The sequence below is a fragment of the Schistosoma haematobium genome, chromosome 2 (assembly GCF_000699445.3).
Source record: "Schistosoma haematobium chromosome 2, whole genome shotgun sequence".
Lineage (NCBI taxonomy): Eukaryota > Metazoa > Platyhelminthes > Trematoda > Strigeidida > Schistosomatidae > Schistosoma > Schistosoma haematobium.
In genome coordinates this window covers 24563052-24589727 of record NC_067197.1, presented here as the reverse complement: position 1 = coordinate 24589727, position 26676 = coordinate 24563052, and the positions used below count along the sequence as shown (strand labels likewise).

Genomic DNA, 26676 nt, shown 5'->3' with positions numbered 1-26676 from the left:
GACTTCAAGGACTGATGCCACGTTTTGGTTTGGCCTCCCCTAACTTTCTTCCAACCATCTCCAACACTAGTCAGCATTTCGCGTCGTGGTAGTCGGTGTTTAAGCATACGTAACACGTGGCCCAACCATCTCAGTCGGTGAAGATTCACAACCTCATTAACTGATTTACCGTCATTCCCTAACACCCTGCGTCTAACTTCAATATTACGTACCCGGTGATCCCAACAGGTGCGAGCAATATTTCTAAGACATTTGTGATCAAATACTAGTATCCTCTACTCCTACTAGCCACGTTTCGCAGTTGTAAAGTAAAACAGAAAGGATTGCTGCCTTTTAATTGATAGACGGATATCTCACCTTCGCTATAGGTGACGTAGCTTTTCAAAAGCCAAATGAGCTTTTTGAGTGCGTGCAGAGATTTCATCAGACACCAACCCATTACTACTGATCAGACTTTCAAGTGAAGTTGTTGACGCGTTCTACTACTTCACTTCCTATCCTTATTTCAGGCGTTGACGCAGACCACTTCTGAAGCGACTGTTTACATCTAGAAGGGGGAGAAACGCATCTCAAACATCCTGGCATTGCTGTTCAGTGCTACCAAAAGACTGTATTTCATGTGTGCATTCTAAGTCAATAAGTGGACCGCCTGGAAGGCGGTGGATTCCAGAAAATTTAATAGGTCCACGATGAAATTGAACAAAAGCGGAGATAGTAAATATTCTGTATGGGCGTTTATAGTTAAGTACGGACTGACTGAAATGAAATACTGTCAAATATTTCTATCTTCGAACATTAGTATGTGATGAAATCTACCGTAACAATGAGAAGTCTATTTAAGCTACTTGGGTAAGTATTAAGTAGTACATTGGCACCCCAAGTAATTACTCAAGCACGTTGAACAAATACCACTAAAAAATTATCTACTTTTTGAGTCCAACGAAAATCTATTTAGTAAACATATCAGACTTTTAGATTGACAGCATGAGTACAACTATTCATTAAGATCCAATGCATTAGTGAAGCAACTAGTGAGACAAGACTCCGAATCCATCGTCTCCATGGATAAACGGGTGATGAACGTATTCACTGTTTCCTTGGGGTGCTAAAATACGGCTCATGTCAGAAGTGAATGTCAAATTTCTATATCTACTTTTCAAGTTTACAAATTGAAGGTGGTAATTTTCAACATTACGAGTAGTTTTAGAATTCAGTTAATCTGTCTAAGAGTTATTTGCAATGTCTTATTGTTTGTAGTTTTCTCCATGTACATACTACTGGAAAAAACTATCCTAAATTTACAGTGTTTGCAATTTAAGTTGTTAAATAGCTGTAGCTAAACTGCTATTTAAAACCAGGATCCACCAAACAATTGTGTTGTCCTAGTATAGAGCTCTATAGTTTTATTCCAATTAACTCCTAACAATTAAAATCATATTATCTTTACCGATCTTCTTTAATGATCATAATATCATCTCACTGACAAATACTTAAGATCGATTACTTACAGATTTCTTCCTTACCTTTAAGAATACATCAAATATTATACCGTATTCATCATCTTTTTAAAACTAGTCAAATAAATATCAACTTTTTATCATTACTATTTGAATTTAAATGTTTAAGATTATGAAGGAAATCAGATTAACAAATCACTTAAGATAATATCTTATCAACACATCCAAATAAAAAGACAGATCAAGCACATGTAAAATCAGTGTAACCTTTTTTATACAAAAAAGGATGATACTCGTCTACAATTTACATATAATTGCAGAAAATCATTATCATTTTTAAACAATAGATTTTAAAGAAGAATAAAAGAAAGAAATTCTTATTGCTGCAAACAGATTACCAGTTCAACGAAATTCTTTATCCATCAGGTAAACAGCACTATTATCCAAATGTAGTCGAGCACGCATTTCTCTTAGTTTACTAACAGAATTCACCTGTTCTTGTAGAAAATCGTCCAAAAAATCTTGTGTCTATGTAAATACACAAAATATTTGTAGTAATATTTAATTATTTACTTAACAACTTGTACACAGGAAACAAATCATTCTAAGCTTTAGTGAATTACTTTAACTGCGCTGGTTTATTGACATTATGCGATCAGTCATTCTTAACAGTAAAGATAAGTTAATACAAGCAACGTTACTATACCACTGACTACTTAGCTTTTGGTAATATTAGACAGAAATTCTTTGACTTAATCACTCCAAGGACAATATGATTAAAACTAAGTAGGGATGAATATTTTTAGACTTACTATTCTTTGCAATTGAGTGCATAAGTATTACTGAAATCTCCTTAACTTTATGATGAAAAATCTAGTCAATACTCCTTATTTCTACCAATTCTTGAACTGGTATATGAATTAACTATCAAAATAGACCATACATTTTGCGTTTATAAATAGGTAGCAGTTTCCTCTATTACTCTCCATTTTTCAAATGATCATAAGGCTCATCTCAAAGTTATTAAGAAAAAACACCCTTGTATTTATCTTAGGCGAATGAGTAGAATAATTTTGAGTACTTCTAGTGTATTCTGACTCATCACATTCGAGTTCCATATATATATAATGTGGTTTAGAAATGTATACTTTGAGAAAATTGTTTACAATAATGTTTAAAAAAATTATTTTGTCATGATGATGAACTTTTGTTGAATAGAGAAAAGATACAATACCTTATACATTGGTGAGAAGAAATCAAACTACATACATCTTATCATAGGATGGTTAAAATCACTTTCATTTTCAATAGGAATTTCAACAAATCCAAATATAAATCATTAAAATGATCCATAAAATGTCAACGACAACACAAAATAATTTCTTTCTGTTTTAATAGATATTAAAGTTCAACTAGGGTCTAATGGTTTAAAAATCAATAAATGAAATGTATTTTCAATATCTTATATATTTGTTTATTTAGTTTATTAAACTTAACAGGTGAAAAGTTCATGTTAAATTTATTCAGCAGCGTGCTCTAGTGTGTATTTATATCAGATTATAAGTTGTTTATGATTGACTGATTGGGAAGAGTTATTATTATACGATATTCGAATGTAAATAAACACTAATGAATTGTAGATATTTGGTAACTTTTCAAGGCGAATTCTTCTTAGTGAGTTGATCAATAGTTAGTTATTCAATTATAGACGACGTTAGTGTCCTTAATATTCCCAATGTAACATTGAAAATATGAGTTAAGCGGAGAAATACTGGTTTCTTGGTATAGCTATTCAATAATAAATAGGTTTCACAACTAAGTATTAAGTCACTTAATAAATGGCGTTTAATCAATCAATATATCTCAATATTTTCCCTAAAGACATTAAGCAGTTAGTAACTTAGCTGGTGAGAATTTAAGATGACATTACATAATCGGTTAATTTTAGCAAGTAGTTGCGTAAGATCAAAAGCAGGAATTGATTAAGTTGTGAATTAACCAGCTGAATGACAATGTTTGGTGTTATTTGTAATAACGGTGATGAGTAATTAAAAAGACAGATGGAAAGGGAATTGGTCAGTCAGATTATCTAAACAGATTACGTTAGAAAAAAATAAGAAAAAATCCTAATAAATACAATATCATAACGTAACTGATTAGTTTGAAAAGATAGTAATTCAATGTATAAATCGATCGGTTCTGGTTTGAATATCAGTGAGAATTTCATCATTCACCTGGATATCCGTAAAACTCGAATGAAACTGGATACACGGTCCGGATTCAGTTTTTTTTACTACCGATTACTAAACTAATTTTCAATAGCCTTTTACTCATTCTTAGAATATTATCAGGATTATCAGTAGAATTTCAAGGGGTATTTTTTACTTCCTAACTCATCCAGGTAAAAAAATTGAGACTAATCAGTCTTACCTTTTTTTTATTAAATCTGATATAAATAACATTACCAATGTAAATAGTAAAAGATAACTTTTATTTACGGAATTGAAACCCTATGTCAGTTATTATTGATATCAAAAAGAAGAACTCTAATAACTTGTACTTTAAGTTATCTTTCAACATCAAAACTGTTAACTTTAAGTCTGATAGAAAAGATGCCATTTTAAACTTTTCAGTTGAAATCCAGTGATCGATATATATTTGTATTTTAGAACAAAATTATCAACTTTTAAATAAACAGTTGATCATTCGATGTAGAATGAATAGAATATTTATTGAGAATCTATTAGATTGGAAAATTGTAAGTGAAAGAAGCATAGTCAACAAAAAATGTTATGAAAATTAATAAAATCATCTGAAATAATCAAAACTCACAATCGCATCATTCATTTGCGATGCTAATTTATGCAGTTCATTGATATGTGCAGTGACTTGAAGTTCTTTTCTAATTGCTGTATCAATTACTTCATGAATATTTTTAAAATCCATTGGTACGCCTGAAGATGCAAGCTAAATTATGAATGGAGTAAAATCAAACAAAAAAAGTGGCATGTAGATTTCTTGGTAAATTTGTAAATTATATAGGTTTTGGTATATGTATTACCAGGATTCATATAATGAAGTCCATTATGTCATAGAATACGTTGAAAGCAAGAAATAATATGACATTTTAGCTAATTTCTTGAAAACAATCAAAATGTATTTACCGATCAGTTCATCTAAAAAATTTCAATTACGTAAATAGTTATTGTGATATTTATGCATGAAGTTAAATCAAAGTAGTGACTTATAGCTAACATGAGTAAATTTCAACGAATTCAAGATTATATAAATTAAAAAGGTATATTTTAACCTTTGACTAATTAAATTATGTATTCAAAAATAAATAAACGGATTGAATTTCGGAAAAAGAATACTATTACTGTCATAAACCATTCTTACGTAACAGGGTTAAAAATTATTTTAATCTAAATGTTAGTCATGGGAATAGTTACTACCGACACATGCCTATGATTCAATCAGGATATAATATTCTGTTTGTCGATTGCTTTATCACAATTTCTATGTTTTACAGTAAGAAACTTTTTTTAATTTAATGAATTTAGTTGGTATTTGTAAAATATTTGTTGCGAAAGGATGTATTCTGGACTGATGTTAAGCAGATTTTTTCACTGTTTGTAAATGCTTCGAGTTGAACAAATGAATGACGTAATATTACTGTCAACAAAATTTTAAATAAATACCGACTAATTAAGTTGAGCTAGTCATCATTAACATATCACAGGGCAGAAATGCATAGAAGTGGAACAAGTCGCGATATTTTATCAGCACAATAAGATCAAATTAAGGAAGATCAACAGTTAGGAAGTTAAGGTCATGGTAACATTAATAATAGTGAGAGGGAATAAACATCAACAGAACTGTTACCATTGAACAAATAAGGATAGTGACAGGCAAAGTCATTAGATTTCTAATTTGATTTCAGTTCTACAACAGACTAGTCACTGACTGGATAGCTTGGTGGTGACATTTGACTGGAATACCGAATTAACCGGGTCCCAATCTCATAAGGCATACCGGCTTTTTCAATGGACCTTAATAATAAATACCAACCAGAACAAAACTATTCCAAGGAGAGCTTCTCACGTTTTGTCTCAAACCACAAAAATACATCAAAAGTTGTATGACACTATATTCAGTCATTCAGCGACTAAACTGCTAGGATTCGATCAGCACTACTTAGCAAACAAGCGTGATGTTACCTCATATTCGATGATTAGTCAATACAGAAATAATGTTTAACCAAAATTAGTAACTAAAAAAGTGGTCAGTTGTAATTGGTTTCGTCACTACCTTTAAAGAAAATTTGTTCAGCAAGTTTTTGTACTAAGATACTGACTATTTATGTTGTATGTAATATAATAAACTAACATTTATCGTTAAAGTAAAAATTGTGGTTTTTATTTTTCTCATGATAGTTCCATACAAATAAATGTGCAGTGATCTTGATGACTGAGTGTTCTCACTTTCCTTTTTGGTTCATCATGGTACTAATGATTAATACTTAATTGCAAACACTTGTTAGTGGAGTAGTCAGTTGGTAAAGTAGGGAATATGATATAAAGATTCCCCATACAAAAGACTGATAATTATCAATCTCATATTTTTATCATCCGAGTTTTAGTTCTTAATAATTAAAATTATAAAACACTTATAAGGGAATATAGGATAGAACAGTAAACCGAATAATGACAGCATAATGGAGTGTTTAATTTAAACAGAACGAAAAAAGTGTTCGTATTTACTTTAGTTAAATCAAGTTTAAGAAGTATGATTTATTTGTTTAACAAGAATATTTTATATTTAACAAAACAGAATCGAGTTAAACACTTAGCAGTTTTTTTTATGTATTAGGTTTTTAATATAATCACCTTAGTGACGTTTCTTCGCATTTTACTTCTGCTTTATAGCAAAATTTCGGGATCGTTGAAAATCTAAATCGATCAGACGGTCATAAACGAAGTAAGCTCTAGCAAAACTAGCCATCAGCTAAAGTTTTAACTCACTTCAATGTGAGCGGTAATTGATATATTTGTCAATTTTGCTAAGCCCAACATACTGGATGAAAAGCATAATGTTTATGTTAATTCTATATAATTAATGGTAGGAATTGAAATGAAATCAATGAAAGTTACTCTCTAATATGCAGTGGCCACACACAAAATGAACAGGAGATGTTCAGAAGTTCTAAATGATGCATACTTACTAAATAATTTGCCCATCACTGGAGGATGCATTAGAATAATGATTTAAACCAGTGTATATGTCCGCTCATTGTCCACCTCTAAAAACACAAACTAAATTCAATTTCTAAGCAAAGAGGGATAGTGGCTAGCAGTGGAATCCAGGACGCGCGTTTCGTCCTGTTTGGGACTCGTCAGCTGGATGTACCTGCATCTCAGAGTTGACGTTCACTCTGGGACTCGCACTCACTACCGTTCGCTTCAAACGCCATCGCGTTATCCACTTAGCTACGGAGTCCTGATAACCACTTGCTTGTGCAATGGGGTGAAGTTTAATTCACTTGGTATTGTTTTACTTGAATCTTCCCGTTGATGTTTTAGGACTGAAATTGATCAGTCTCTTATTGGCATGCATATATATATATATATATAAACGTGGTGAGATATAGGTCCAATTGACTTTCATGGGAAGGTAAGTATTGATTTAATTTATTGTGTTCAAACATATATGTATACACTCAAACGGAATCAAATGTATTCAGTATCTTTCCATTGTTTATAAGAGAACAAACTATACATATATGAACATTGTTATTCATTAAATTGTTCGGAGAAGTAATTTATGCATGTTCAGTGTGTATTTATCAATCAGACAAACCATAATCCATCTAATGACTAATTAATTAAGCTGGCATATTTTTGTGATCGCCTAAAACTATTTATTTGCATTTACAGTAATAAAACTATTGGTCACAGCTGTATAAGTCAATCATAGATATTGTACTCGCTATAATACACAATTATGTTGGGTTAAGTCTCGTGTGAACTTGTTAGTGTACATTTTCAAGGAGTCACAGGGTAGTTAGTTCAACTTTGGAGTGCCAACTATTTTAGATGCTTCTCTAACCACTAGTCGTCCCTAATGAAGATTATGTTCAGCTTGTATAACTAGCTATTGATATTTTTATATTGTTCTTTAGAGATTCACAATTATACCTCATTTCATAGAATGTAAGATTGTCTAGTCAAATAAGTTTTTTCTGATTTAGCACTACCAAACTTAATGTGTTTGTCGTGAAACTCGTTTTGCCCTTTCTATCTACTGTATAGTCAGTCACTATCAAGTGTGAAGCAGGAAACTACAAGGTATCGATTCAATTCTCTATACTTTAAAGAAACATATGCAACAGAGATTAACAAGATGAGAAGCGTAATAGAGATAATAGTGTCGAATATTACAGAAAGGCAAACATAAGAAATATGGTTGGTAATCAGCAAGTGAGCTTAAATAACATTAAAAATAGACAGCTGCTAAATTCAGAATTCTGAGGAGCATAGAGAAAGGATGGAACTGAGTCACTGTGGACATTTCATAATCGTGCCTGAATATCAGAAATCTATGTAATCTTATTCAGGAACCTCTTAATAATAGTGACATGAAAAGCTTGTTTATATGTAACATGCAATTAAATTACATTGTTGTACCTATGCTTTCATTCCGTATTATGATGTCAAGCAAACGATACGCTAATGTTATATATCATTAACCCACTTTTTACAAATTTTTAGTAATTTAAATATGTTCGTTATAACATTTGCATCCATGTAAACTTGTTATTTCGAGAACCAAGAAGATATTTCATCCTAAACTAATCATTTAAAATGTTATGACAGAGAAGATATTGTTTCCGGAAGTTTTAATCAACTAGTCACAAAAAATTTGGGACGCTGTAAAGGAATACGTCAATCCTAATAGCAACAAAATCAACATTAGCATAGATGAAAATCGAGAAGTCGAAATAAAATGGTAGTCACTAAACACACCGAAAACTTAGTTTAGAAGTTTCAACTCATTTACGTAGCACGTTTTAGATATTATACCGATTAATACAAATAGGATACATATAATTATATGACTTATCAATTATTGAAAGTAATCTCATAACTGTTTCAAGGTGATATGTCACTACCCACATTTATTATACCGTGAAACCAACACGTAAGTAAGGAAAATAAATAAAGGGAACGAAGTGTTAGGTAGTTGGAGGTAGTCGACAGGAAACTCTGGACCTAGGTTTTATACTGGCTGGTACTATTCAGAAAGACGAATTTGTAATTTTGGGGAACTGATGCTTCCTGAGAAACTCAAATTTAAGTCGCCCAAATTTGCAGTCTGTGAATTCGCCTTTGAGCTTTTGGGTCTGTGAACAAATTATGGGACTACGAAGTTTACAACTGACTGATTAATGAATAATGACTATTGCTATGCTTGTTTATTACTTTAATTACTGATCAAATTCAACCAAACAAGTTGCTATGTCGTCACTAGTTTAAAAAACTCGATATCATATATATTGTGTTGAAAAGCTTTTATTAGTGTCATGCAAGTGTTCATAAATGGGAAAGTGATCTAGCCAAAAAGAATTTTTTGATGGGATTAAGTGTAATGATAAATTAAAACGTCCATCAATTAAGATAAGAAGAAGGAATTAATTCATCTAGGCATTCAATTCTGCTTAGTTTTATGTTACATAATTTCTATGATCTACTAATTGTTACATGTAAAGTGTATACTCTAGCATAACAAAAATCGAACAGTCAAACATAGTAAATTGTTTGCCTTATTAGCTAGATCAAGTAATATTTATGAGTTGATAAATTTCAGTTCGTTAGCTTATGATATTAGTAAAGCATAAAATCACACGGAAATTTCTATTTCTGGAGGTCTCAGCTGATTTTCTCAGCTAAAATTTACTATTTGAGTAAATAATTAATCTTCATTTGAATCTCAAACAAGAAGTCAAAAATTTCCTCTACAAACTGCGATAATAATCACTGACATCATCGATCACTTCCATTTATATGTTCTACTATGCTTCTAAATTTAACTGGCAGACAAAATTAAAGTGGACAGTTGTTAATGCAACATTGTACATTATTCTACAGATGTAGACAACTAAATCTATTATCACTCGAAATCCAAAGTCATTATTATCATCCCAAGATTCCACAGTACTCGAAAGAGAGACCAGTAATTGAATACAATTGCTTTTCGTGTTTCACTATCAAAAACTATAATACCTAATCATACAGCAGATTTATAAGCACTATTGTCTAGTACTTTGCTTCTGTACAACCTTTTGAATATCAAGCATTATCCATAGATGATTTAACTCCATGAATGTAGAACATGATCCTTATGCTTTTATATTGAAATTTATTCAACTAACAAAGAACAAAATTGGATAAACATATTCACATCCAGCTAAAACTTTATGTACTTATGATAACATATAATAAGTTAGCAACAGCATACTTTTCTAGTTGGGGAACTCGTTTTAATGACATTCAGATTTCCTTTCAAATTATTCACAAGACTCCTTTTTGCCAATGTGTTTAGACAAAAAAAAGTAGGGTGAAACACGTGTCCTGGCCTCCACTGTAAGTTACATTCCATCTATTCTGTACTAAGTCATATGAAGTGTTTTAAATAACTAAATAAAACCATCTCAAAGATATCTGATGCATTTATAAATCTAACTAACTATCTCTAACTGAATAGAATGATCACGTATTGATGTGATATAAATGTTATTTTAATTTGATTTGGTTTTTATGAATTTCTTGAAGTCAATTATTTAACCACATAATAATTTACGGTTCGTAAAGCACGTTTATCAAATAGTTGACACTCGAAATTATTATCTTCAATTTGTACACCATACTACTCAGTAAATTCAAGATCACTACAAAAAATAAATTATTTTTGTGATGAGACCGAGGTTTTATACCCAATTAATATGGATTGATAAGATCACTACTCTCGCTCATCGCCATATTTATAGAAAACAATGATTTTCTCAAAATTAACTCAGCCGGAACCAATAAAGCTCAAAAATATTGATCCAAAGATTCTGTTAACTTCCTCTTGATGTAGTGAACCAAAGTGAAACACTCTGAAGGGTTAGACATTTATGCTGGGTCATAATGATCGAAGTCAAACAACAGTTTAAATTGTAACTGGAACCAACATAACTTCATGTTAGGTCCTACATTAATATCATGGTTAGATATAATGATATAGTTTTATAAAATGTACTCTTTATTTTCCGTCTATCTATCTAGGAAGAACCTAGATCATTAAAAGAAATCTGAGGATTACGTGACAAAACGGATGGTGAATTAAGCGTTGGTATAATCATTTTCTAATTAGATTAATAATACTATCAACATTTATCGGTGTTTAACAACGTGGGATATAACATCATCCTTTAATTTATAATCCTTTCTCCTTAAATTGATTTAATCCGAGCAGTGAAAAGTTGTAAGAAACTTTTTCTGCAAGACGTGAATCACAAATAATAAGAAAAAATCATGAATGTGGGGAACGAAATGTTGCATGGCAACTGAACGATCTTTTATATATTCCAGTTATGAATAAAGTTCATTTGGTCAAATGTTTATTTTCATGGTTTGGTGTGCAATTTGTTATCACTATTTCTATAACCTGATACTAAATTTTGTGAGTGTTATTCAGTCTGGTTCGAGGCAGATAAACTTTTGCAATCACAGTAATGTGCATTTATTTAGAATCCTCTCACCCCTCAAATTGATGACAAATGTCATTCGGTTTACCTAATATGATTACTATTCACCAGTTTTTTTATTTTCGACCTGAAATTGTTCTCTTAGATTTAAATTTTAGTGCATCATTATAACTTTTTTCACACCTACATCAATACACCCTACAAACATAAATTTATCGAATACAATGATTTTTCCAATATTACATATATTGATCCGAACAAATATCGAGCCCTATTATAATGACCTGCATCACACAAGTTCATTTTATTCTTGTTTAGGTTTAATATGATAAAGTGGACATTATTTTGGTTTAGATAAGAAACGGTACTTTTTATTTCAACATCATACATATACCGTTAAAATATTTTGTCAAACTCACTAAAATATTTTTCAGGACAACCTTTGAGTTTCGTTTATTGACGAATTCACTGAATTTACGTGCATGCTCCAATTCTTCGTTTGCACTTTCACGGAAAAATTTTGCGAAACCTGACAATCCAACCTCTGGTCTAGATAGATAAGACGCCTACAATTGGAGTGAAAAGATGGGAATGTAGATTAATGACGTTTCATAAGTTTATATCTAGAAATTAAATAATGAATATCAAAGTTAAAGAAATCCCTAATGTATGATTGCATGGGGATGTGTGAACAGAATTAGATTAATACATCATGTTTCCGCTGAAGAATTTCACTAGGCTGTTTACAACTAGAAACTTATAGAGAACATGACTTCCTCCATTCTCTCAAAATTTCTCACGAATTGTATAAAACATATATAAAACAGAAGTAGTGAAGATTATTTATAGCTAAGTTCAGTGCTTCAGTTAGCAGTAAGTGCTAGTGATATTGTCTTGAACAATAATAAAAGTTTTACAATTAAATCATCTAGCTAAGAGAACACATAACCAATAAAATACTTAAAAATCTAAGTAAATTATGATCCCTATTTTTATGCTAACACGAAGAAAATGACTGATAGATATTACCAATGTTACAACTGGTAGTTGTGAAAGGATTTCAACCTACCAATAGCCTAACGGAATAATGAAAAACTTTTCAAGTGTTGTTGCACATATTGGGGCAGTTGTCACATCACGGTTGCCCGCCCAGTGGTGTTCTCTTCTTGAAGTATCTTCAACAGAAACTAGTTTAGAAGTGGTCTTAATACCCTGGGAGCATGACTGTGGTGCTTGAGAGATAACCACTTGAAGGTGGTCACATACGACAATTTTTTGTGATAAGTTTTAGACAAATTAACACATTACTTTTGAGGCCTTACAGTTAGCGACGAGAATCTTTCTGATAAGGTGAGATGATTTATTTTTGAACCAAGCCCCTTTGTCTTGTGGTAGAACAAAATGGTCGCAGACACTGGCTGTTTGAGATAACTAACTTACCGTTACCAGGCTTTTATTTAGTTGGTGGAATGATTCCGCTCTCGAAATATGATTTTTTTGCTCTCAGTTCTATCACTGTCCTAATAACTTGCCTGGTATGAGTTCTATGTTGCGACCAATGTAGCTCTACCGGATCAATACAACATACACGCCCGACCACCATGTCAAGGTAGGAGTTATGGTCAGGATTCTTAACATTTTAATCATAAAATAGTCATTACTTGGTTGCATGTGATATAAGAGTCTTGAGATCACTCAGATGAGATTGCGAATAGATTGACTAGACTGACTGGACCAGTACAATACATCGAAAAGTGTCCGTTTCTAGAGTTTGTTTGTGCTTAACAGAGTAATCTCAGTCTATCTATCATTATATAGTTATCAGCCCTTGTAATTAAAGCAAACGAAGTAAGGATAGCAGAAATTACTGAAACTAATCTTGTAAGTTCGTTTTATTTTATGATCGATCAACTATAAATAAGAACAGATTGAAATCACAATAATTATTTGGAATAATTTAAACGAAATAAGAAACACATTATCATTGTGAACGACAGCAATTCAAGTGATGTAATTGAAAACTTTAAAAAGTAAAACTAAGGTATACGTTATAATATGTAAATTACAAGAGTTGTAAAGACACCCCAATTAATCGTAATTTTTAACTAGTTGGTTATGGAAACACTTTTGACCGACATTTAACTACTGCGTTAAAATCTGTGAACAATCGTTAATAAAGAATAGTGCAATTAAAATAATATCAAAGTGAATTTACCAGTCAACACATACACAGAGAGTGATCACAAACTATTTTTCTATACAGAGGTCCGAGTGATGTTTAATGCTTAGTGTTTATAAATTAAAGTATTCCAATTCTGAATTGCATATTACTTATTCCGAAGGTTTCTAACCAGTGAGCTTGATGTTCATTATACCCGAGTTTAAATGTTGAGTATATACACCATCTATGGTTTCATATTTGGATCTAACCTGTCTTACTGTAAATTAATTTTCTCGGTTTGGCTTAAAATATCGTAGTAGCTAAACGATCGAGAACTGTGAATCAGTTTATCATTCAAGCTGATTATATAGCTAGTGTATTAATGAAAATATAGAATGAAATCTGTTAACGGCTTATGACGTGGACGTACTACTTATAGACTGAATAGTAAATAGTATCTTCTGCTCCAGTTACCTCGGATCACTTTCTATTGATTGATCGTGAGTCATTCACTAGTGTGTTTTGATTGCTTTCTGTACAGCCATTGTTACACGTGTAATTTATTCAAAAAATAATCACCCGAAGTCGTAGAAATAGTAACTTTTCTTCTGACATTATGTATAGGATTAGGCAAACTACGAATAAAAATTACCCTGAAACTTCAAAACCTCACTTATTAAGTAGTTCTCTGTGTCACGCTCCATACAATTAGAATTCTATTAGAAATGAATGGGAAAACGTCGTATATTATGTGACTATTAAACATGAGATTACCCTAAAGACCATTGTCATAAATCATTTGAGGACTACTCCATTACACATCAACAATGGCTCATCACGTATACTTTTTATCACTCCTTTAAAAAAAATGTTATTTCTTGAGTAAACTAACTGAATCTATCAGCTGTCAATTTTTCCCCAAATAATAGAATTTTAAATCAATCTTTATTCATTCAATTTACTGTTTTAAGGTGTATTAGATCAATAATGTTCTGTGCAAACTGATCATGTCTTTCTAAATAATAATTTTTTTGTAGTCATTTTCAATTCTGTCTATTCACTGTAAATACAGTTACTGAGGATTGCATTGTCATTGATTTTATAATATTACAATGATAACTTACAAGTAAACTATTTTATTATTATTATTATTATTATCAGTTTTATTCAATATTATATTTTCGGTACAATATAGAATTCTCAACGTAAAGTATTTCAACAAGTTTCCGTTTCTTTCTTCTTGGTCGATCCTTTCAATAAATATTGAGTGATCGCCAGCTAGATGTTAGTAGTTCAGTAAATGAACATCGGAATAATGTACATTCTTTTCGTTGTATATTGCCAGCAACCACATTGTCTCTTATTGAGTTTTTTATAAGTTTGACAACGAAAGGTTGTACACTTTTCAGAAACGCAGCAGAATAGGTTATGCGACTAATAAACATAATGATATATTAAAACAAACAAAAATAGATAACTTGTTGAAATATCTGGATGGCAGAAACAGGTAGCCCAGATGCTCAAGCAGGCCGCCCTTATAAATTACGACTAGAGATTTTTATTTCTCACCTTCTCCACTTATCATTAAAAAAGAAAATATTCCATGTCCGAGTGCATAATATCGCTTAAAATTTAAATTTTAAATTTAAAAATTAAAAACAGAACACACACACAAAAACTTTTGAATAGATGTGTTAACATTTGTTTATGTAGATCTACTATATTTTGAATGATGCAAAATATTGATTATTTGAAAACAAAATTTTTTTGATAATTATACTTAAATATGAGTGATAATCAACAAAAAAAGAATTTACTTTTAATCTTATTATAGGAATTCGAGTTGAATTCACACGTGGTTAATATGTAAACAGTAAAAATAATATAGATGTATTATTATCAGAATGGGTTTTGTGGAGATTTTTAGAAATTCCACTGGTTGAAATCATGAGTCAATTGAAGCTAGACTACCAAGGAAAACTTGGAAGCACTGGACGACCGTTTCGTCCTGGTGAGAAGTCGTTACCAGTGGAGTTCAATCAGGTCTGTTGTGAGATAGGAACTCACTGAAGACAATGGTGTACGGTGGCGCAATTTCGTGGATTGGTTGAAGTTAGACATTAACACTGTTGGATGCCGGCTGAGTGGTCTAATAGTTAACTGCTCGCGCGCGAAACCAGTAGGTCCTGGATTCGAATCTCGCGTGTTGCGGGATCGTGGATGCGCACTGCTGAGGAGTCCCATACCAGGACGAAACGGCCGTCCAGTGCTTCCAAGTTTTCCATGGTGGTCTAGCTTCAATTGACTCATGATTTCAACCAGTGAAATAGATGTATTAGTTAAACTGTGCATATCTTATTTGCGATTCAATTATTTAAAGATGAATCCCAATTGTTGTTGTTGTTGCTACTAAAATCAATTTGGTTTAAATTGCTTATTTGTAATTTTTCTTATTTAGCTTAAAAATTGTCACTTTTTTTCTAAACTAGACTGTTTACAAAGCTTAAAACATACATTCTGTATAAAATTACCAATGTATTAAGAGTTTAGTTACCAACTATATTTATTTATAATAATTAGAAATTATGAATTTAGATAGATTAGAAAGTTACGCTTCATCATGTTTTGTGACCAGATTTTCAAATTTTTTGTTAGTATTTTTGGAAACAGTAATTCTCATATATCAGCCGAACACCGTTTTATGAATATGAATATGAATTTCAATTTATACAGTTAACGTAAAATCTTTATACAAAAATAAACAAGTTTGGTTGAATACAATTTAGAACAATGAATATAAGCGAACAATATCGTTTTCGATTAGATCTTCATCAGGCTTTATTCTAATATACAGTAATATTTATATACATATATGAAATTATTAGACCAATCAAGGTAGTTTATGAGTCAATGATAACAGTGGAATAAACTAGATAAGTGAAAAGTACAAATCGGTGGTGTGATGACAGGTGTACTAGTTGTGATGAGAATAATAAAGACTTGAATCAATGTTACATAACGGGAAATAGGTCAATGATTAGAAAAATATAGACACTGAAGTGACATTCATGAAAATTATAAGATTACGTAATAAGAAGTGTTCTGATAATTAGACCGTGAAACGTATATTTGAAATAACACCTGGAAGCATTGAATTACTGTTTCATCTTAATATGGGGCTTTTCAGAAGTGAGTATTCACGACCTCACCGGGGATCAGACGTACAACTTTCTGTCAAGCAGAATGGTAATAAAGTAAACCAGAAGGTTAGAGAGACTGAGAAGGTGAAAATAAGTGAAGTATAATAAAAGTTTTAAAGTTATAGAAGCATAATACTGTGGAAAAGTTAATTACCAGAAGACTCAAACTACTACTTCCTATGAACATAAAGACTCCGTCATGAAGGTTTAGTCATTTCGATACAACTCAGACAGGTGGTTCAGTAATTTGAATAAAGATGTTGTGGCGTGAAGTGGTTCTTCCAAGCATCCTTTCAGAGCAATCCTACTTCAGCTAATAACGTAAGTGCTTTCCATTGTTATTTGCAATCTACATCCTAGAAGACATTTGTAATCTACAACTGGAGTCCCACAAAATATCAATTCCTGAAGATCATACACACACAATCCACATACCTCGTGCATTGTACAAGATAAACTGTTAAACAGTCTATATGCTACATGATGGTTAGTACAATATCTCATCTGGAGTATTAGCGTCAGTGTTCATGTTGAATTGTGCACGAATAAAAGATACTTGAATTCATTTGATCTAAACTGTTGAATGTTTATATTAGTGGAAGCGATTAATGAGTGACGGAATTTTCTTTAATATCGCTTTCCTTTCGGTTATTTCATTAAACTTCAGTTTTTGCATTACGATGAGATAATAAACAGAATTAAGCATATCTTGAATTTAATAGATATTTGGTTGATAGTACTAATTTTGTCTGTACATCGAAAATACTAGATAAATAGTTTTAGACACATAATATTTTATCCCATAAATCAAGTAGACAGGGAAAAATCATTCACTTTATTGTTAAATCTCCTCATCAGGTTTTTTTACTGGAATACAACAAATACCTTAGTGATATATCTATCTTAAAGAAGCAGAATATAAATGAACCAGAATAATTGTTATTTGTAACTGAAAACGATATTTTACATAAATTACCTTCAGATCTAATCTTAAAACTAATAATATTTACCATACTTAAATTAATCACATTTCAATTCTTTCTGAGAACAAATCAATGTGCAAGATTAGTATCTGAATCATTGAAAAATATAATCTATTAAGTAGTTAGTTACATTTCAGTAATATTTAAGAGAACTAAGTGCCAACTGATTATTTATGACACAGACACTTGATGTAACAAATACGGTGAACTGTATGCATTAACATAATAATCAGAGGAAGATTAAAAAGTTCACATACAAGCCTAATCAGAATTGTATCTATTTATTTTTCAAGTAATCACTATGACTTCTCTAGTCCGATCAGGAATATCTATAGTGAGATTTGTGACATTCAACTGATAAAAAAATTTACATACTGTTCATTTATATGGTTATAAAATAAACCAATATCAATAAACTATGTGTATATATGCTTCATATTGTAAGTTAAACCAAATGATTTTATTTAAGAAAAGAATTACGATAGATCAGAAAATTTTGCACACTAATAGATAAGAAATATTAGTAAGGTTATTAAATCGCAGATATAAAGCCGTTGATATTCCCTACCCCCTATTATAAGTATTTAGAAAGTTTCCCCTTCATCTACTGACAATAATTCATAGGATGAATCAACTACAAGTAACAACTTGTTCAAATAAAACTTTGAGAGATGTTTGTATAATAATGCGTTGTTATTTCTATCATTATTAGCGAAAGAAATCGTCGAAAATTCGAATTTGATTTCCATTATTGATTACATTATGATAAAACTTTATTCTCGGTTAATAAGAAAGACCTATTAATAAGCAGATCATAAATTATCGTAATGACATTGGTGACACCAAGAATAACAAGTCTCTCTTCATCGACAATGAACTAGATTTTTTTCAAATACAATTAGGAAAATAAAAACCAGAGAACTCTGTCAACACTGGCGCACTTACGATATGGTCATAAATATAAAAAGCCTCATACTCAGTTAGAATTTGATCATTTAATCCATTTTCCACTTGGTCATCTAAAGCAGTCGGGTCTTCAACTTCACCGCGAATTTGAATTGGGGCTGAAAATACGAAAGAAAAGTAATTTTGTTGATGTAATATAACAAAAGTGATGGAAATTAAAATACGCGACTTTTAAACGATACCCCATACACTGGTTGTTATCTCATATACGTAAATATAGAAATAACTTTAAAGACTATTAAGTGAATATCTTGAATGTTTATATATTCTTTGGGACTTTTTTTGAGTAACAAGCGGTAAAACTCCGATGCTTTTGAAACATTAAACAGATGATTCGTATTTACTTATTTAAGACAAGATGTATGTTTATTGTCTAAAATTATTGACATTTTAACAGCTTTATCCAAATCTTCTTGATGTCCTGTATCGGTCAAGTATAAAAGTATGGTGTTCATACCTATCCTTATTTTTTCTGCCCTTAGTTTTGGAGGATAGTGTTCGAAAATTCAGTAATGGACTTGTCTAGTTGTACAGCTGATGTAAATAGCTGACCAAAAGCACTCAACTATTTAAAAATGCAGATGAATAATCATTCCCAACAAACAAAGCCTACTTTCTAACCAGGCTGGTTCAAAAATTCTGTCTACATATGACGTAGTTGTTTCAAGTATCTTAAACAACTTTGTTCGTGGTAAATATGTACTACCTTCATTTCAAGTTTTCGTGATATGAAAGTTACATGCAGTTTTCTCTAGGTATATTACTAAAATATACCGTTAACGTCACTGTTAATGAGGAGTTTGATAAATTGGATAACTTCATCCACCTTTCATAAGTTTAATTATTTTGATATATATTAGTGTATTACATAATACAAATAATGGAAATATTAAAAGTTGTGATTGTATTGGGATTGAAACAGACGTTATTTTCCTTCGACATCTTAATAGAGAATCCATTTCATATCTGAATAACACTTTATCTCCACAGTAAAGAAAGCACCATTTATTTAAGTTTAAAATGATGTCATCTATTCAAAAGAAACCTTTTACCTTACAACTCTAAAGTTTAATGAAAATGAGAAAACGCCTCAGGAGTTCAGTGTTTAATCAAATCTTGTTGCACAGAATACATCATATTGAATAACAATTGTTTACGTGTTGTTCATTTCACTTCATCAATTTATGAACCGTTCAAAAAAGATACTTTCAAATTAACATGAAACACATTACACCATAATACTTAAAGTTTCACTCACCATACACAGCAAGAATCCAAGTAATAAATACTATCATCCACATCATGATCTTCATACGAATTGAATGATGTATATTAAATGAAATTTCTTCGAACAATTGCTTAGACAAATGTAGTTAATGTCAACTAGTTGTAAAGTTAAATCTAAATATTAAATTATTGTTTTACCTTGGAATTTAATATATATCAATGATTAAAAATTATGTGTACTATTATATTGATATATTATTAATATAAACAATTTTAAGTAATTTAATTGGTTTTATAAAATGAAATTATTTATTTAGTGGTTCCAATAGCATATGTAAATAAATTTAGAACAATTAATACATGAATTGAGGGCAGTAGTTCGAGTTTATTGGTTAGACTGGACAATTTTATTCTGTCATACAACTAAACTGTAATAGTATTGATAATATTTATAAAACATTTGTCTAGTACGAAAAACTATCATATAATTTTATTTGCCTAGTATTTGTTATTTTATTAAACTGAATTATGAATTATTATTGCCAAGTTTCATGACCCAAAATATAACTTGTAATAGGAAATATTTGATCAATAATAACAGGTAAACTAAACAGTGTCAATCGGTAATTTGATGACAGATTTAGAATAGATTGGATTGTTACTGGCTTGCTATTTTACATAATAGATTTCTTTAATTAATAGGTTAACTCAGGTCATTAGGGATTTCTGTTATAACATATAGAGTACATTATTCTTATTCCAGTTAATGTAACATTCATTTGTGGCTACATACTTGTTTTTTTTCTGTTTCTATCGTCTAAAGTGTCTCTAGAAGTCCTAATAAGTCAAGCTATTCAAAATATACTATCAATTCGTGTTTTATTGTTTACTATTTACACAGCCAGACCTTCTAAATTCAATTCACCAACAATTATTCGAGGAGTTGATCGATAATCGGAAAGTATGAAAAGCTTACCAAGTTTAGTGTTTTCATCAATGTTCGTTCTGTATTAACATCATCTTTGTAGTCTTCATAGCCATCACTAAATCACTTGATCAGTTTGAAAACTACTATTTTCTTGAACATTTCATTTCTATACACAGTTATTACCATATTCTGGATTTTGTGAAATATTTTTTTAGATTTCATCATGAAAGGATACAGCCCTCTCAGAGTTTTTTATGGAACAGATCATGTATTTACCTACTGAAGGCAATATGAATATAAACACGGGTCATGTTCATACCGAAATCTTCCGAATTACTAGTTTAGCCGAGCATTTTTATGTACTTTTGGTCACAATTAGTTTAATAACAACTAAGTGTCTGTAGTTCATTATGAGAGTGATACACAACACCTAGAGTTTGATATAAGTTGCAGAGTTATTTCATAAACAAGTCATATTGTTAAACTAACAAAGTATCTTGATATTCGTTAATTTTTATCAACATACAGTTCAAATTTACTATAATCCTTCATATCAAACATATTGCAGTTTCCAACTGAATTCACAGTCAGTTGTTACTGTTTATGGGTGTAGTTATTATTGGTTGACTGATGAGAAATGACGTTGTTGAATCGAATGAACGAAAGCAATCATTTAACAGCACAGATAACAATAAATCACAATAGAGATTCAATCGTTTCAATGCCTTAGTTGATATCTTTTACTGAATTATTTAAAAATTGCACTCATAGTTTTATATTCATAATATTTACTAGTTAGTAGCATAATTATTATAAATCCATTAAACACAGGACATTGTACGTACGACCCGTTTTTCATGGATAACTCAATGAACAGTCATAAGTGGATATAATCAAACTACTTATGTGTATTTATACTTATATATACGGAAATTGTCATTCGATTGAAGCCTTACTTCTCATAGCATTTATGAAAAGTAATTACGATGCCATTTTGTTTACTATATATATTAATGAGCTACGTTAGTGAACACTTCTAGTACATTTCATTCCTTTTTTACTGTACATCATATGGAACTACCAAGAATTGTATACTATGTCGTAAACTTGACGAAGTGCATGTTTCTTAATAGACTTCTATCAGTGGCTAAATGTTTTAATGTTCGTTGAGAAATTAATTACTAATGTAACAATATGTTGTGTAGAGTCGATGACGAATATTTATGAGCATTACTAAAAGAGAATAGACTAAATATATTGATCGTTACTGTTTGTTGATATGGGAATTCTCCTTCATATACTTACCTAATTGATGGATACTGACTAAGAAAGTATTATGTCAACTAATTTTTTTATTGACAAACAAACAAAATGTTCTTAGATATATCGTTTTAACGGTTGATATAATAGCTATGAGATGCCGAAAATTTCCATGCTTTCGCTTAAAAAATTATTATTATTCATGCTAATTTGGTTTAATATAAGCTACTAAATATCAAAAAAGACCTTAAACTAAGATTTCCATCTCATGTGTGGATACTACTGAGGAGTCTCAAAACAGCTGATATCGATCATCAGATTTTTCTGCTTTTCAAATAACAAAAAGTATCCATCTTATGTTCGACGCTTATGTTTAAGAACAAATATGCAGAGCTGACTTTTTGATTGGTGAACCCAATTTTAATTAAACTATAAAAAATCGATAAGTCTCTCCCGAAGTTAAAGATATGACTGATTATTAGCTATTAATTTTGTTTATCCCAGAGTATTTTTAACCTATTACTTACAAACATCAGGCAACCAAATAATTTAGCCACTTAAACTGAGTCCAGCATCACATTTGCGTGTTTATTATACTAAACGTTGATTGGTGCGTTTTTCGGGGATTATTTGGATAGGTCATTCAATCGATAAGAATTCATTCAAAGTGTGCCTCTAGATTTTGTTGTCTCCCCTCCCCATCCGATAAAATGATCGACCAATGAATAATATGTCAGACCAATAAAATTGTTATGTTTATTGTTTATAAGTCACTTTATGGTCTTCAAATTTAGCTAAATCGCTTTTATTAATGGACCTAGATTGTACATCCAACTCCTCAGTTACGGACTCTCAATCAAATGAACATACTGTCGGATCTAGTCCAACAGAATTAGGCTATGAAAATACTATAGGAACACCGACAGGAGTGGAACGTTACTCCGATCTATATGATAACCGATCAAATAAAATTGTGGCAGAAGACCCTAGAAATAATTTGGAGTCGTCAGTCAATGAAAGTGGCTACAGTTCCTATTGGTAAGTTAGTCAAGGTCATTATTTTAAGATATGTAGTAAAGTGTACTTGGAACATAAAATGTTTGGATAAATTACTGCCTAGTCTGAATCTAGCATATTAACAATCTCATATACAATAACCTTAATTAATCAGGACATTTGAAGACTGATGTATTATTGATATACGGCTATCACATGTATTCGCCGAGGTCTATTTCGATGATTGATTGACTAGGTTTACTAATTCATCATTAGATTCTTTGAAGCGTATGACGGAATTCTACCCACATTACTCTAATGTAGGTAATATGCAGTCGTAAGCCCAAAATATTTCAGTTTAAATGTTATGGAAATAAATTGAATATCATAAAATTTACTACAACTTTTCAAAGAAAATTCGTTAAGAATCCCGGACAGTGAATAAAATTTTCAAAATATTTGCTTCATAAGTTCAGAAGAATTTTAAGTTCATAGATCTTAAATGAAGCAAATTATTCTCCACAATTAAGCACATAGTTAACGTGATTGTTACTCGGTTGATAGAATTTAACATTCACACACTTTATGTCATGTTAAATATCGATAGTGACAATAATAAAAATTGAGTTTACTGTGTAGATGAATTATAGAGGTGTATAGCGTCTTAAATGTTTCGACTTTTTTTATTAGTGATGAGTATAATATTCAATGTCGTGACAAGAAAACTGTTGTTGGACATCATGTTCCCTATTGCTAATATATATATACTTTTTAACTATCATGCTGTAAAGCTGAATAAAGAAAAAAATTAATTAATTAATCCCGATAACTTACGTGTAAATGGAGTCCTTCTATCGTTTACCACAAGTGATACTATGTCGTCAGTATGAATAATTATTAACTTTCCTTACAATATATATTGATCAAATATTTTAAATTTTTTTATGCGGATCAATACGACTTAGTAATCTCTGTAGATCACTACATACTATTATGCATCTTTTGTACTATGTGAGTATATTTGTAGATTTTACCTTTATTTCTTAATTCCTTTCTTTTAAACTTTGAAGTAACTATAGTTACATATCAACTGAAGATGCAATTACTAAACTTGAAGAAAGTGAACCTCAGTTTTGCGTTAATGCATGCCATTCGATTTATACGATTCCATATGTGCCAGAGAACTTAACAAACAACACTTGTCGTTATGTAGAATTTACAAGTGACAACAACGAGACAGTCAACGCAGTAGCATCCATAGTTAGTCATGGTGTGAATTCTTGCAGTTACATCCCTGTTTCTAATATGATTACTACTGTTATCAATCACAATTTTACACCAACAGTTACAAATGAATTCACCAAAATCTTTAACTACCAGTGTGACACAATATCAACCCCAGATATATCAAGGAAGAATGATAATCAAAGAAATTTCAAAAGTGATCCTGATACATTTTGGATTAGTCAGCGTGATGACATTTATAAGTCAGTTAGCATAAGAACAGGTCATCTATCAAATGATAAACAAAATGCATTGGATGGTTACGTAGACAGTGGAAACATTCCTACTTCTACAGACCAACAACTTTTACAGCCACAGGCGTGTTTAAACAATTATCGTGTCAAAGAGGACGAATCCAAAGAGTCGTATAATTCAAATTTTCCTGAATTTGCGTACAACTTAATGAATACACATTCTCAACATTACACAACAAGCGATTTTATTAATGTCAGTTCTCAAAATTCCGTGATAGACTGTATCTCATCATATCAAGATAGTTCTCAGAATTCTGAGAGCGTCAATGCTTGTGTTAAAGGGCCATCGTTTTATTCGCAAACTCATAACGTTTATTGGCCTTGGGTCGACAGATTTTACGCTGAAAATTGCGCTTCAAAATTAGGCTCAGTTTGTAATTCGGATGTTGCTACTAAGGGACTGATAAACTACACAAATTCATTCTCTTGTAATCCAAGCTTTGGTCATTCCTACAATTCACACTCTTTATTCATCAGTGGTGCTAATCTCCCGCACATCAGTGAAAAGCCAAATGAACAGTCTCAGCCTTCGAAACTTTCAGCAGTAAATTTATGTACAGGGGAAAATATGTCTGCTTTTCATTCTATTGCTCAAATATCGAGTGATTACTCCGGGGCATCTGTGGTTGCCGGTAATATACCAAATCTCATTTTAATGAACGCACAAAGCAGTGGTGATTTTTCAGCTCAGTCTGCTGATAATCATAAAGAATCTCAAGAAGATGAGAATAGCTTTGATCATAGTGAAACGTCATGGCAACCAGAACTGAATTCTGTTCAATGTTCATCACGCAAAAGATTGTCAGATAAACAGAGAAAGACTATATGTGTTTCGATTCTCAACGGAAATCAAACGGAAAATTCACATACTCCTCAAGATGAAATTACCCAAAATTCCTCCACATCATTTGATATTTCGAGCCTTCACCGAGAAAATGAAATTTGTTTAGACCAATCAATCTCTGGAAATAGCTATTCATGGACGTCAAAAAGTGATAAACTGAAATTTAATTCCCGCTTAAGATCAAAAAGATATTCTGACGCGATCAATTTAACACGAAATAGACCATTAAATCAAACTGCCTTGAGTGTGATGGAAAGTTGGTATACAAATCATGTAGATAACCCGTATCCTACAACAGCGGAGAAAGAAGAATTAGCAGCACTTGGTGGAATAACAGTCATCCAAGTAGGTTAATTCTATAAATTGATAATCAGTTATGAAACATCTTATTGGTGACTTTTTTATATGTTTCTTAATGACATCTAATTTATTTGTTGTATGATAGCTCTAAGCTTGTCAGTAAGCTTCTTAAAAATCGACAGTTTTGCTTTTTCATATAATTTTTTACAAGATTATTCAGGAATTGACTCTAGGAATTTCAGTAGTCAGAACAACAATCAACCTTTTTATATATTTGTTAAATGTTAGGCAAATTTTGTCACAAATTTGTGTGCATTAGTTATTGAAATAAATAATAATTTATGGTGAGAGATGCATTTAAATGTTCTTTTTCTGAAGTTGCTTTTCCATGACCTTGGAGAGTGCGTCACATGTACGTTAGAGTTTGTCATAAATTAAAGTATACTGGAAAACTTTACTTCAAAAGCTCCTCGATGTGCAAAAAATAAACATAATTAGGTTATTCGAATGTTAGCTATTACTATTCGTTCATGCACTTATCAAACGTACATTCTGGAGTTTTGAACCATAATTTCTTGAATGATAGACGTTAACAATTTTATTTTGTTTATGGCTGAGTTATGGATTACTCTAAAAATATTGTTCAACGTTTTTTGTTCATGGTATCAAGTTTTTTAAAAACTCATTTCAATTACAGGTGAGTTCTTGGTTTGCCAATCGCCGAACACGAACTGCAAACACCAAACCGAAGAAGAATCGAAGAAAGTTGTATCATCAAATTTATCAACTAGCCGTTGAAATTGAAGCATTAACACAGGGATCACTCCGAGCTTGTGATTTGCAAGAACGAATTGGACAAATTATTGATGAATATTTAACGTGAATTTTCCAGCCTTACTATTCATAACTTTTAAACACCGTTAATTCTTGTTTATAGTCAGTTTCTGCTAACTTTTTTGAATCTCAGGTTCATTTTTTGTTCTTGTTTATTTTTACTTTACTTATTTGGAATTTTTTGTTTGTTTGTCAGATGATTCTTTTTCTTACTAATACAGTTTTTTTATTGAA

At 31.1% G+C, this 26676-nt stretch overlaps 2 protein-coding genes across 2 annotated transcripts; one reads left to right on the top strand and one right to left on the bottom strand.

The window, feature by feature from the left end:
- Positions 1 to 69: 69 nt before the first annotated feature.
- FER1 (Dysferlin) lies at positions 70 to 23869 on the bottom strand. Its single transcript, XM_051214701.1, has 6 exons — positions 23761 to 23869; positions 19774 to 19940; positions 18495 to 18613; positions 11625 to 11771; positions 4290 to 4424; positions 70 to 1985 (listed from the first exon to the last, which is right to left on the bottom strand). Exons 2-6 carry the CDS (start codon positions 19826 to 19828, stop codon positions 1860 to 1862), a joined length of 582 nt encoding a protein of 193 aa, XP_051067884.1. The 5' UTR covers positions 19829 to 19940; positions 23761 to 23869; the 3' UTR covers positions 70 to 1859.
- On the top strand, positions 22735 to 26676 carry MS3_00010791 (uncharacterized protein). The gene is made up of 3 exons (XM_012942051.3): positions 22735 to 22968; positions 23997 to 25653; positions 26306 to 26676. Exons 1-3 carry the CDS (start codon positions 22742 to 22744, stop codon positions 26489 to 26491), a joined length of 2070 nt encoding a protein of 689 aa, XP_012797505.2. The 5' UTR covers positions 22735 to 22741; the 3' UTR covers positions 26492 to 26676.